Raw genomic sequence first — 14,416 nt, 5'->3', positions numbered from 1 at the left:
TCATGGGTGACTTTAAAGAAATGCAACTCAAGAATCACTGGCCTAAATGACTAAACAAATATTAGGAAATCCAAAAACTAGCTCCATATGGCACTTGGAGATTTCAAAAGGAGACAGAGAAGCCCAAGAGTTTAATCATCAAAGGAGCTAATATCCAACTGGAATGATTCCATACAACTTGAAACTAAAAAACTTTACATGATAATTTTCTTACTTTGGTGAAAACACTAGCAAACTTGACTAGAAAATATTAGGATAAATCTTTCGTAGGAGCAATTCTCCATTAGAATTATTTTGACAGTTCTCTGAATGGGCATTTCATTATGCGATTAGTAATATGTTAAGTCATTTATCAATTAACAATGATAAATGATATAGAATCTAAGAATCAATTAAGAGGCATAGTTTTTTTGCACTGAAACTCCTAGGAAAATACTGCCTTTCTAAAGGGAACAATGGTGATTCTATCAAGAGCTGCCAAACAAACAGATGTATCCACATCAGAACTTCTTAACTTTCTGGTGATAAATGTGAGGAATTGCTCTTACCTTGAGTGGAAACAAGTTTCACTTGTTTATTTTTAGAAGGTCTGTCCACCCTGAAAATAATGCAAACCCAATATACCCCAACTCAATTTTGCAAAAATTTAAACATTTTTTTAAACCTTTGAAAACTTTTCATATTGTGTTGCCTTGTCTTGTTTTGGTGTTCCTAATGTCACACTGGGCTTAGAGTCTAAAGACTAGAATCCAGGTTCACATTCCAAGCTCAAACTCTAGCTCTGTTCTCACTAGCAGATGATATTGGCAAGTTCTTGACCCTTTTGAGGCTCATTTTCCCCATTTGTAAAATTTAAGAGTAAAATTTACCTTATAGGTTTGTTAACTAAGCTTGTGTACGTAAAATACATAGTGCGGTGCCTAAGTAGGTATTCAATAAATGTAAATGCCCATACCCATCATTCGGTTCTTGTAGCTGCACAATACATGGTAGTAATTATTATTATTTGAGATGATCTTCTTTAATTTTACATTTTCATTACCCAATTTAACAGTTTCTATTTCCCAAAAGAGAATACTTTCCCAACATTTGGTATTTTTAGAAATGTCATTATTTGCTATATTCTTTTTCACTGATGCATGATTTTCTTTTGATATTGCCTGATTTTTATATGCTCTCCATTCAATTTTCATCATGTCTATCATTTCAAATCCAGGATCCTCATAGAAGATCTTCAGAAAACACTGGAAAAGGCAAGCAGTTTGCGAACCCAGAGAAATCGAAGATACCTTTCTGGATATAATTATGAAGTTTATCACTCCTTAGAAGAAGTATGTAATCAAAGGAACTTTCATTCTTTTTAATAAGTGCATCTTTATCATTCAGGTATAATGATTGGGAGAGAAGCATAAAGACAGAGGCAGGGGCTATATGAAGAATACATATAGCTCTTATATTGTCTAGCCGCCTCAGTTCAATCATCCCTTCTATTAAGCCTTTAAAAGTAGTAGCAAAATAATTTGAATTTCATTTGCTTTACCCAACCCACCCCTACAGAGGACATGGAAGTGCAACGTAAAAGCAAGGGAATGTTCCTATAATTGGAGTTGTGAAAACCTTAACTAAAAAAGCATGGAAGGTAGATCTAGTCAGAGTTTGAAGGCAATGATTTGGTTGAGGGATGGAATGAATTTTGATGCTCGCTCCACAGCGTCTGCACAGGTTGGGACCTCCCACAGGCCAGGCTTCATTTGTGGAAACTCAGGGCCTTTTAACATGTTATTTACTCTTCCTAGTATTTATTCTATAGCAACTTCATTCCCACAACCACATCTTTGACTATTTCACCTGGACAATAGTTACTCCTTCAATATCAGATCAAGCAAAAAGATGGCTATTTCTATTTTCCCAGATTGGATTAGAACTCCCCAGCTCCAACCCCAGCTTATTACATGTACCCACAGCACATGGGTAGAATATCTATCATAGTTTTTATACACATAATTTTAGGATTATTTGATTAATGCCTTAGTTGTCCTCAAGTTCCAAAGCAAGTTTCATGAGGACAGGCCATTTCTTAAATGCATTTTAAAAAAATTTTTTAATGTTTATTTATTTTTGAAAGAGAGAGCGAGAGAGCAAACATGAGTGGTGGAGGGGCAGGGAGAGAGAGAGACACACACAGATTCCAAAGCAGGCTCCAGGCTCCACACTGTCAGCCCAGAGCCCGATGAGAGGCTGGAACTCACAAACTGTGAGATCATGACCTGAGCTGAAGTCGGACATTTATCCGACTGAGCCACCCAGGACAGGCCATTACTTTCTTGTTCACCACTATATCCATAGTGGCAAGCAAATAGAGACCTCCAAATAGGTAGCTGACGACAGAATGAATAAATTAATAAATACACACATTTTCCATGCTTCCCCTGAATTGAGCAAAGGAATGTCAAAAACAGAATTAATGAGATCCTGTTATATTCTTAGGAGAATTTTTGGTCCTCTTGATAGTTCTTTTCAAAATTATTTTCACATGTTTCTTGTTTCAACATATATTTTAGAAGCTTGAAATTAGAAGCAATGGAAGTTTTAGATAACCTGGAACACAGAAGTGCTATAACATGCACTAGAAAAAAAGTCAAATTTTAAAACTATATGTAGATATGTACATACATATACATACATACGTATATATACACACATACATAGATGTATATATATATACACACACACAAGATATATATATATCCTGCTCATTAGACTCAATGAGAATAGAAAGGAAAGCAAATATGGATACTTCTCAAAATCTGCTTTTTCAGCACAGACTCTCTTGCACATCATGGAACAGCGGACACTTCTGTGTGATTTCCTTATTCGTAGTAAAGCTTTTAAGTCAGAAATGTCATCCATATTTCTAAGTGCCTTATTCATCCATCTCAAATATTCCTTCTCCTGATGACAGATAAGTGTGTGTGACTGGATCAATGCAAATCTATCACTGTTCTTGGGGAAATTATTCAAAAAATGCCCTCTGATGGCTTGGATAACCTTTAAAGGCAGAAGACAATGCCTTTTTCTTAGCATCTTCTGTTCAGTGACAAATTGCAATATATAGGACTTTAATAGACACTTTGAAGTAGTTTGGATGGTTTTCGTGAAGGTGATTTATTTCTTTTCCTCTTAAGTACTTAGGGGGAAAATGGAAATAAATTTTTATCTTGAAAAGAACCCAGAACACATTGATTAATTTTCTGTAAATCTCTGCCATCAAGATATTAATGACAAATGGTAGTAGAAGGTATGCTCTAAAAGGGGAACAATATAAAGACATGAAGCTACTATTTGTAAAGACAGAAAATAAAATATAGTCTTAAGTATCTTGAAGAAAATTAAAAACACAAAATTGGTTTTTGTTCAACTTTATAGTCATGTATGTCCTTTGAGTTCTGAGACCTATTATTGCCTTTTGTTACCTTTTGTTCTCTGAAGGCTCCATAATTGTGAAAGTCTGACATGGTTTTTATTTATCTGATTTTAGATTCAAAATTGGATGCATCATCTGAATAAAACTCATTCAGGCCTCATTCATGTGTTCTCTATTGGAAAATCATATGAGGGAAGGTCTCTTTTTGTTTTAAAGGTAAAAATAAATTATTAACAAAATAAATATTTATTAAACATTCATCCTTTTCACGTTTGACTTATGGGGAAAAGAAAAGAAATGGTCTTTCACGGCGTCTCATACTTAACATCGTTTTAATTTAAGAAAAAATTTCCCTTAGATTTTTGGGCCATATTTAATTTTTACCATTGAGTATTCCAGAGAATGCTGTTTCTAACATATTCAGAGTTACTGATGCCCTTAAAAATAATGGCTTTCAAAATTATTTATGAGCTGGTGCTACTCAAGGTGAACCAGTGAAACACTACATAAATTTGTAAGCAGATATGCATTCTTCCCAGCTGTTGACCCTGAGTTCTCTTCCAGCTACTGACCCAGAGCTCTCCATCCCTTCTCAGCCAAGCATCTAACAAGATTTCCTATGGGGGAAGCTGGGTGGCCCAGTTGGTTAAGCATCCAACTTTGGCTCATGATCTCGCTATTTGTGAGTTCACGCCCACATCTGGTTCTGCACTGACAGTGCAGAGTCCATTTAGAATTCTCCCTCTCTCTCCCACTCTTTTTGCTCCTCCCTGCTCACGTGCACACTCTCGAAAGAAAGAAAGAAAGAAAGAAAGAAAGAAAGAAAGAAAGAAAGAAAGAAAGAAAGAAAGAAAAGCTTAAAAAGAGTTCCCTATATCACTGTCTCTATTTCTTCATGTCCCATTCAGACTCACTGGCCTTTGGCCCCAAAGCTCCTCTAAAACTTGTCTTGATGAGATCAGCAATGACTCCTAATTGGTTCTCTTCCTGTCTCTCTGACCATTCAGTGGCTCATTCACTGGCTCTTCTCCTCCTGCCTTTCCAGTGGGTTCTGTTCATCCCAGGACTCCATGCTCAGATGTGCTGTCCCTCCACTAGCCTTTCTAGATGAACACATCCACCCTATGGTCTCAATAATCATTCCATATTCAGTGAAGTCCACTTTCTGGACTTTTACATTCATATTCCATTGCCTACTTGACCTTCTCATCTGAATATTCACAAAAGTACTTCAAGCTCACAATGGCATTGCTGTGATTGCAGTTAAGAAACATGAGCATCATCCTAAACTCCTCTGCCTTGCTTTCACCACTTCCTTTAAATCTACCACCAAGAACTGATGATTTTTTCTTCTAAGTATCTTTTGGATCTGCTCCAATTCCTCCTCTGTCTTCCCTGCTGTTGCCATAATTTATCTCTGGATCTCTTCTCCCTGGACTATTGCAGTAAGGGCCTCAGTACTGAACTTTCTTTCAAGTCCCCATCCTCTCCTGTCTCATACTGTCATCCATCACTGCTGTTAGTGTGCTTGTATCCATTCCTCTGTGTCTCTCTTTCACATACGCATACACTTCTGTGTCCACCTGCCATTTCTTCCTCGTACCCCAAAAGCCCATTCTTCAAAGAGGATGTTCCCAGATTCTCTTCCAAGCTTGAGATGCCTTCTTCTAACTTGTCTTCTGGACCAGCTCCAAGTCTTACTCAAGTACTTAAGTGTTTCTCGTCTGAAAAGCCTTCTCCTACTCCCCAGGAAAATTACACGTAACGCCTCCCATGTTCCCTAAGCAACTTATGCATCTTCACATCATAATGGTTAATTGTTCCCATGTCTGCCCTCCCTACCAGCATATAAATTCCTTGTCTTTTCTTCTTTGAATCTCCAGTGTCAAGAACAATATCCCCGAAGGATTTCCTGAAGTGTTAGTTGAGTGAAGTAATGAATGAAAACTAGATTCCCTATGAAATAATGTTAATAGCTACCTATTTATTACTGAGTTAGAAACCACATTTAAGTAATATTGATATAATAGGATTATAAAGACAAATCTGTCACTTGATTCTACAAATCAAATTGTTTTGCTTTTCCATTTTGTGTCGTAATAAAATTTGACTTTGTCCACCTATAAAACATAGTTATTACTTAAAGAAATATTCCTTGGGAATTTGAAGCTGATTGTCTTAGAATGCTTGGGAGGACGGGGAATTCAGCATTTTACTTAACAGTCACAAATTATATTAAAGGAGAAGCAAGCATATTTTTAAGGGATTGCCCTTTTTGTGTATTTTCCAGTTATTTGATTTGTAATTCAGGCAATAAAGTCATTGTTTCTGCATAAACAAGCCTGCACTTCTGGAAAGATAGGAAATCTCTTTATCTTTTTTGTGAGTTACCTAATTAATCAAACTATAGTGAAGAACTATTCTGAAACCTTATTAAATTATGCTTTTCAGTGAATCTAAAAATAAAAGCCTGACTTGATTACTATGAACACTCTTGTTTTCAGCTGGGCAGAAGATCACGAACTTACAAAAGAGCTGTCTGGATAGACTGTGGTATTCATGCAAGAGAATGGATTGGTCCTGCCTTTTGTCAGTGGTTTGTAAAAGAAGTAAGTTAAACCCTTTATACAATGTCCATTTCAGCTAATTGATGCTTCCCATGTGTTTTTATTCAGTTCAAGGAACAAAGCCAGCAACTGGAAGCCAGCAATACCTGATTGAGTAATAATAACACCTTGATTTTGCTGGGTCACTTTCATGTTTCTGAAGACCTCTCATAACCTGGCTCAGTTTATCCTCACCTCTGCCCTTAGAGGTTGGAGTTGCCAACACTCATTAAAGAGAAAGAATCAGTTTCAGAGCATTTATGAATTCGTAAACAAATTAGAAATCAGCCAGGTAGCTGATATGTGGCAAAAAGATAAACATCCAATTTATGGTGCTCCAGAGAAGTTTCTCATACACTATCCAAGTTGGAAAATTCTACATCACTTATCACAATGATGTCACATATACTTTAACAATAAAGGGATGAGCAAGTGATTGCATTTTGCTCTCCTGCTATGGATCTGCAATGTAATCCCAAAGACCTTTGGCATCTGTGGATTTTGCGTTCAGTTTTAGTGCTTTCCAGCAACTCTAGTGATTGAAGACTCATAGTGATTTCTTGTTATCCAAAGGCTTTATTTAAATCATAAGTCCTCTGATGCTAGTGTATCAGGTGGGTCTCTATCTCATGCATGGGCCAAACTCATGGACCAACATCTTGATATATGTTTTGAAATTTTCTATCCATCATCAAGAATGCAATGACTTTCAAGGTTATTTTTACACTTTAGTAATTTTTAAAACTCTAAAAAGAAAATCAACCATTAGTACTGGTAATGAAAGTGAAAAAGTCTAAGGAAATAAAGGTTCTAAGCTAGAAAATAACCCTACAAATTTCTTTAGCCCTGTGGTATAGGGAACCATTAAGAATACAAAAGATCTTTAAATATTTGAGTTACATTTCACAGTATATTGTGGGAAAATTATGTGCCCTGCTGAGGTTTGTGATTTTGAGAACACTCCTAGTCTTGGGAAAATGTCCCTCACAAATGTCAAAGATGTACTAAATTTGTAAAATCTGCCTCTCTGCCACTACCAAACCCACATAAGTTTATTTAATTTTATAAATATGATAAAAAAATTTTTAACTATTCCCACTAAGTGTATTAAAGAATTCATATTTTCTTAAAATGTCATCCTGGCAGGACAAATATAAAGTCTAATAAGGATTAACTCTATTAACTTGTAGTAAATACCCATTGTTAGTACATACAACATATTGTCTGCTGCCTTACGTTTCAAAAGGGAAAGGAGGAAACATGGTTACATATAGAACATCTATTGTTTATAAACTGTGGTCCTGTGTATTATTGAAGAACATAAGAATGTATCTCCCAATTTACCTTACCCTCATATGTGCTTACTTATTTGTTCATGTGGTTATGGTCTGTCTCTTCCTGTACCACTACCAATGGCAGAAACTCTATCCTGTTCATTGCTAAGTCCTTGGAACCTAGAACAGCACCTGACATTTAATCTTCAAATATTTGTTAATGGGAATAATGAGAATCCACTAACAATGATGTGGAAAGATTTCTGGGAGATGACCTGTCAAATCATCTCATAGGGTATAAATGGTACCACCTGGATTTTTTCAGTGCACAATCTGTAGAGCCATGTGTGGCAGCCCTGTAACCTAAGCTAAGTTTCCAAAAAGGAGGAGGGCAGTTTAACCACAGAAAAAAGATGAGGTATATATAATAATGATCAATCAAGGGTAGTTGATTTTGGAGCAAGAGCAAGAAGCATCAATTAAGTCTAGGCTCCATTTCACCAAAGATGAGTAAAAGCTTCATCCCTCTTTCACCAGGTCATCTTCAAGCCATGGGGGTCTAGCCATTTCCATGTCTCTGCTACCCTTTCCATGCCCCTCTCACTCTTCTTCATGGCCATCCACCTGCTCCTCCACTTAATCACTTAAGTATCCCATCTGAGTCGGGCAGTAACCAGAAACTGGGAAAAGAAGCCTTAGGTGTCACTTGTTCCTGTGTCTTTGTGAAAGCAGTGGGGCTGCTAAGGTGGTAGCAGTGACTGTTGTGCACTGACATTTACACATTACAGGCTTATAGGAGATGTTCTCATCTTGCTTTGAAGCCACCATTCCCACTAATGGCGGTAGTGGGGACTAAGGGAAAGGGGATGTCAATGATTTAAACAACTTTAAATATGCTAAGCATTAGAACATCGTCTCTTATACACTAATTCAGTCCCTTATTAAATTCTCAGCCTCCCAAAATAGGCAGGAGGCTGCTGGTCCAAGAAGGGGCTCCAGGTAGTGTCTCTTTCACAGGCCACCTCCCCTCTACCACGGAAGTCCCATGACCAAGTCCCAGGCTCTCAACTCATCTCATTTCCATGCCTTCTCTAGGGATACCAGGGAACCTCTGAGCTTGCTCTTTGCCTTCTAGGAGGCTCTGGGATGCTGTGTCCAGCCCTCTCTCAGCTGACTCATGACACACTGCCAGTTGTCTTCTCCTGTATTTGCAGGTTATTGGCATATGAGGGTCAAGTGAGATGATGTCCTCTCAGAGAGACATGGTGAACAGAACAGAGGTCCACTTTTCTTACAATTTTTACCCCGATCTACTAGATTCTACCATCTCTTGATTTCTCTGGAATTTCAATCCCTTGAGAGGGAGTGGTATCAGAAGTCAAAAGTTTGGGTTCATTGTTTTGTTTTCTCTCTTTCTTGAATGCTTTCCCCAAACTGCACAGCTTAAAACCACATTTATAACCTGACAGTTTCTGTGGGTCAGCCATTCTGGTGTGACTAGCCATGTACCTCTGGCTCAGGGTCTCTCACAGACTGCAGTCAAGATGTCAGCTGGATCTTCAATCATCTCGAGGCTTGTGGGGGGAGATCTGTTTTTGAGCTCACTCACATGGCTGCTAGCAGCCAGAGGTCCTCCAGGGCTATTAGTAATAGACGTTCATTCCTTGCCACGTGGGCCTCTCCATAATGCAGCTCACAATACACCACCTGGCTTCCTTCAGGGTAGATGAGAGAGTGAGGGAGAGCAAAACAGCCTCTTTGTAAACTAACCGCAACAGTGACATCCTATCGCTTTTGCCCTATTCTGTTAATTAGAAGTGAGTCAGTAGTACCAGACCATATTCAAAGTGGGGTGGGGGGGCATGGTGATTATACAAGAATATGAATACCAAACATGCAAATCACTGGAGATCCCTTAGAGGCTGCCCACCATACTTTGATGGGACTTTCCCCACAGCTACCACTATAATATTTGCATCCTTACTCAAATGTGAACTAGGACAAAATTTATCAAGCCCTTCTGGGATCCTTATAGAATAGCATATTGCTATAGAAGCTATAGAAGCTATAGAAGTTACTTACACACCAGTTAGTAGTTAGACAACCCTGGATTGGAATGCCAGCTCTGCAATTTACTAGCTGTGTGATCTTGGAGCAAGTTGTTTAACCTCTCGGAACCTCAGTAATAATAATACGTGACCAATAATGGGTTATTGGGAAAATTAAATGATATAATACACGTAAAAGAATTAATAGAGCACTTGGAATATAATCACTTAATAAAATCAACTCTCAGTACTAGTAGTATCTAATTTGGTGTTTTTATTTTATTTTTTATATTTAACATTTATTGAAAAATACTACCTCAGTCATACTGCTATAGGGAACTTGTCTAAGAACTATGTAGTATCAGTTAAATAATAGGGTGGATCTGAACTAAAAGGAACAATGGGTATGGCTTGAGGGAGAAGCACAGGTGCGGTTGTGCTGTGGTTGTAGGTGTTGATGGCTGCTTGGAAGCTGAGTCAGACCAGCAGGTGATCCCAGGCCTCAGAGCCCTCCCAGCACACACTCTCCTGGGCTCCTGGAAATGTAGGGGAGCCCCCACCCTCAAAGGAAGTGGGAGGCTGGGGGCAGAAGAGCATGAGCAGAGGCAGCTTATCCCTGTGGGACAGGCTGGACTGTGGACCTAACTGGGACAGCCTCTGCCTGAGGCAATGGATTACTGTCCTCAGCTGGTAGAGCTCTCTCTCCACTGTCAGAGCCACCCTCCGGCTCTTGTGATCCCTCTCCTCACCCACAAAGACCTCATAGAAGGAGGGGGTTCTCTGAAATTCTCTGCCCAGGTCCTTGGCCATCTTCTTGTAGAGGTTGAGGGTTTGACGGGTGGCATTCAGGCTCCTGTACACTTTGGGAAGTTGCTTCTCCATTTCCAAGAGGTGTGTTTTCTCCTCTGCCGAGTTTCTCTCCAGATGCAGGATGTGCTCTTCCCACATCTCAAGCTTTATTTTGAGCTTGAGCTGGAACTTCTGAATCTCACTTTCCAGGTAGGCATTTTCAATGTGAAAAGACACTTCCTCAGCTTGGAGGCTTGTTATTTGTCCTCTGAGCTTCGCAATCCTCCGATTTTCCTCCATCAGTTCTCTGGACAACTTGTTCTCCACATGACACCTGCCCAAGGCACAGTGGCATGGCCATGGCCATGGATTTTCTGATGGACTACTGACAGGTGAATGGAGCCATCACCATTTTCCACTCTCCTCCCCCCCTCTCCTGAGCCCCAACCTTCTATGTGATGTCTAATGAGCTCCAGCACATGCAGCAACTTCAGCATGGTCTGGCCTACGGTCTTGAAGTGGCTCCCATCCTCACTGGCATCCTGGTGTACTTATGGATTGGGAAGCTCTGGCCTTCCTTCCTCCTCTGCCTTGTCCTGCACTCTCTGCCTCAGCTGCCAGTTTTCTGGACCAGGAGGGCTAGACTTCCATGCAGATCAGGGCTATCATTTGAGCCTTCTGTTATTTTCCTCCCACAGGGTTCTCTATCTTCCTGTGATGCTCCCAAGATGAGATTTTCATCAGTTAGTTGAGAAGGTCTTACGGGCTGGCTTTTTTGAATTTCCTTCAGCAGTTGCACAGTGTCCTCCTCTGAAAACCAGCTGAGATTTTCAGGGCAGCCAGAGCAAGGGTTGTAATGGGAGAGGACTGGCCTCCCACCCACGTGGTGTGAGAGCTTCATGGGCTTGTGCCTTTAGTCCTGTCTCCTCCACACCTTTCCCAGATGCTTCATTCTGGGCATATTACCTCCTAAGAAGCCCCTCTCCTCTTCTTAAACTGTGTCCACTCTTTACTATGAACACCATCACTGCAGTGCATATGAGGATCACCCAGAGAAACCCAGAGTCTCCTGGCATGTGTGGCATACTTTCATACATCACCAGCAAGGCAGCACACAGCTGCTCCAGGACCAGCTGGGGAGACATTTCAGTGGCCACCAGCTGGCTCCAAAGGGCCTTGTGGCTCTGCTCCCAGCACCAGTGTCCTATGGGCCACAAGTAACTGCTTAGAACCCCAAGGAGGGTTCCATCTCCAACACAAACCAGTGCCTGGCAACCAGGACTGACATCAGTTGGACTGAGGGAGGGCGTGCCCAAGTTCTAGAAGACTCTACTGCCTTCCTTTGCTTGTTCGGTGGACAGAAAGGGAGACTATATTACACAGTGCATGGGGGAAGTGGACAGGCTGATTCCAGCCTGGAGCTTGGCCTCTGTCAGCACCCCTAGAGGGTTATGGCAGGGCCATACCATTTCTCTCCTCTGCACATATCTCAGGCATAGGGGCACCCATCCCTGATTGAGGCTCATTCCCCCCATTCACAGAAACCTGGTCCCAGAGACCTCCTCCCTCTGAGGCTCCCTCTGTCCTGGTCTTTTGTCAATGGGTGGGTGGGGACAGGGGTACCAGACTGAAGGGTGTCCCCAGAGGTATGAACCAAGAGAGTAGATATCCACTTATAACAACACACAAGGAAGCAATACAACTGGCAGGGTCAGAGATTTTCGTGGATGTTCAGTGGAGCCTGTTTTTCTCATTAAATGCATGTGTTCATGGAAGTAGGTGAGTGTCTATGGAGGTGGCCTATATCATTTTCCTTCACCCTGAATAAATTTTTTTATACTTTTTGCATGGCAGATGTACCAGTAATACCTTAATTTTTCATCTGTGTGAGTCTTCATTTCTCCTTAACTTTTGAAGGATAACTTCAGAGGCTACAGGTTTTTAATTTGGTGGCTTTTTTATTCCACTCCAATCCTTGGTTGCATGGTTTCTAAAGGGAAGTCTTTTTGTAGTCCCGTCTGTGTTCCTGTGTAGGTGAGTGGTTTTCCCCAGTGGACCCTGTTCCCTTTTTGCTGTTTCTTTAATTTCCTGCAGTTGATGATATTCCTATGTACAGATCCTTTTTAGTTTATTTAAGTACCTCTACACCTAATGTGGGGCTCAAACTCATGACACCGAGATCAAGAGTCACATGCTCTTCCAATTGGAGCAAGATGCCCTCCATGTACAGATTTTCTGGTGTTTATTGTGCTTGGTGTTCTCTGAACCTCCTGGACCTATTACTTAATGTCCTTTTTTCTTTTAATTCATAGCCATTATTTCTTCTAATCTTGTTCCTCTTTCTTCGCCTGGTATTCCATTGCAAATGTGTTACACCTTTAATATTGTCCCACAGTTCTTAGTTCTGCTCTGGTTTTCTTTCTCTCCCTCCCTCCCCCTCTTTCCTTTTTACTTTGAGAAATTCCTATTGATCTCTCTCCAGTACAAGTTCCCTAATCCTGTCCTCAGCTGTGTGCAGTCTACTAATGAACCTATCAAGTTCGTTGTTCACAATGTTACATTTTTTTTTTACTTTAGCATTTTTTTCATTCTTTTCTAGAATTCCCATCTCTCTTCTAACATTGTCAATCTGTCCTTGCATGCTATTTTATCCTCTAGAAACCTGAGCATATTAATCATCATTGTTTTATATCCTGGTCTCAGAATTCCAACATCTATGTGTGTTTGAGACTGGTTCTCATGCTTTCTGTGTCTCTGCAAACTGTTTTTTGCCTCTGAGTCTGCCTTAAAATCTTTACTTGTGAACCAGGCATGATGTACTGGGTATAAGGCACTGCCTTCAATGACAGCCCTGTAGTAGCCTGTTGGGTATGTGGCAGGGAGGCATTCTTAGCCCCCATCAGTCTTGTCTCCACTGCCCCCGAGCCCCGAGGGTTGTAACCTCCTGCATGCTCCCAGTCATTTCTGTCAGGCATGACAGGAGAGCAAGACAGTGAGGGTAGGCAGAGTGGGGTGTTCCTCTTTCCTAGGTCAGTTATGCTTGGGTAAAACCCCAGCGGGTTAGGCTCAGGTTAACTAGATTACCCTCAAGGCAGGCCTTATTAAGAAGAACAGGATACTCTGGTGAATTTCAAAACTTGTTTTTCCTCTTCTTACTCAAACGATGAGGAGATTTGTCTCAGATCTTCACTGAGAGAATCTGGTAGCACTCCTGGAGTAAACTCACAAAAACATGACACCCTACCCACTGTGACTGAGTCCACTTCCCCAATACAAGTCCACCCAATGTACAGAGAAATCATTAGAAAATCAATAAAGACATAAACTCAACAACACCATCAACCAACAGGATCTAAACAACATTTATAAATCGCTCTGCCCACCAACAGCAGAGTGCACATTATTTTCAAGTGCCTATGTTCCATATATTCAAGGAATATATTCTGGGTCAAAAAACAGACCTCAGCAAATTTAAAAGAATGAAAATCATGCAGACTGTTCTCTGACCACAATGAAATCAAACTAGCTATCAAAAGGGGAAAGATAACAGGAACATCCAAACACTTGGAAGATAACATTCTTCTACATTATCCATGGATCAAAGATACAATCTCAAGTTTTAAAAAATACATTGAACTGAATGAAAATGAAAATGTAACATATTAAAAATTGGTGGGACACAGCTAAAGCCACAGAGAGGGAAATTTATAGCATTCAATGCATACGTTAGGAAAAGTCTCAAAACAACCTAAGCTCTCACCTTAAAAACATAGAAAAAGAATACAAAATAAATCCAGAGAATAAAACCAAAAGAATCATTCTACCCAATTTCAAGATACATAGCTACAATAATCAAAAATGTGTGGTGTTGGTGAAGAAATAGACTGAGATAAATGGAAGAGAATAAAGGATCCAGAAATAGACCAACAGATTTTTGACAAGTGAAAAGCAATGCGATGGAGGAGAGAGAGACTTTTCAATAAATGGTGCTGGAGAAAGTGGGCTTCCATAGGCAAATAAACCACAGCCTAAGTCTCATGCTTTATGCAAAACTTAACTCAAAACTAATCACTGACTGAAATGTAAAGCTATAAAACTTTTAGGAAAAAGGAAAAAATCTCCAGGGTGTAAAGCTAGGGTAAAGAGTCCTTAGATTTGACATCAAAAGCATGTTCCATAAAGGAAAAGTTGATAAATTGGACGTCAAACTTAATCAAAATTATAGATTTGTACTGTGTGAAAGACTCTCTTAAGAGGACAAAAAAGACAAACTAC

General features: G+C 40.0%; 1 protein-coding gene across 3 annotated transcripts in view; it reads left to right on the top strand.

The window, feature by feature from the left end:
• Nucleotides 1-14,416, top strand: part of CPA6 (carboxypeptidase A6) — a 311,598-nt gene that overhangs the window by 233,576 nt on the left and 63,606 nt on the right. For all 3 annotated transcript variants that reach the window (XM_047841700.1, XM_047841702.1, XM_047841701.1), the window contains 3 exons: nucleotides 1,217-1,331; nucleotides 3,539-3,640; nucleotides 5,929-6,033. In XM_047841700.1, the coding sequence (XP_047697656.1) occupies nucleotides 1,217-1,331; nucleotides 3,539-3,640; nucleotides 5,929-6,033 (322 nt within the window). The remainder of the gene's footprint in view (nucleotides 1-1,216; nucleotides 1,332-3,538; nucleotides 3,641-5,928; nucleotides 6,034-14,416) is intronic.

Source organism: Prionailurus viverrinus, chromosome F2, assembly GCF_022837055.1.
Source record: "Prionailurus viverrinus isolate Anna chromosome F2, UM_Priviv_1.0, whole genome shotgun sequence".
NCBI lineage: Eukaryota > Metazoa > Chordata > Mammalia > Carnivora > Felidae > Prionailurus > Prionailurus viverrinus.
This window is presented reverse-complemented; position numbering and strand designations above follow the sequence as displayed.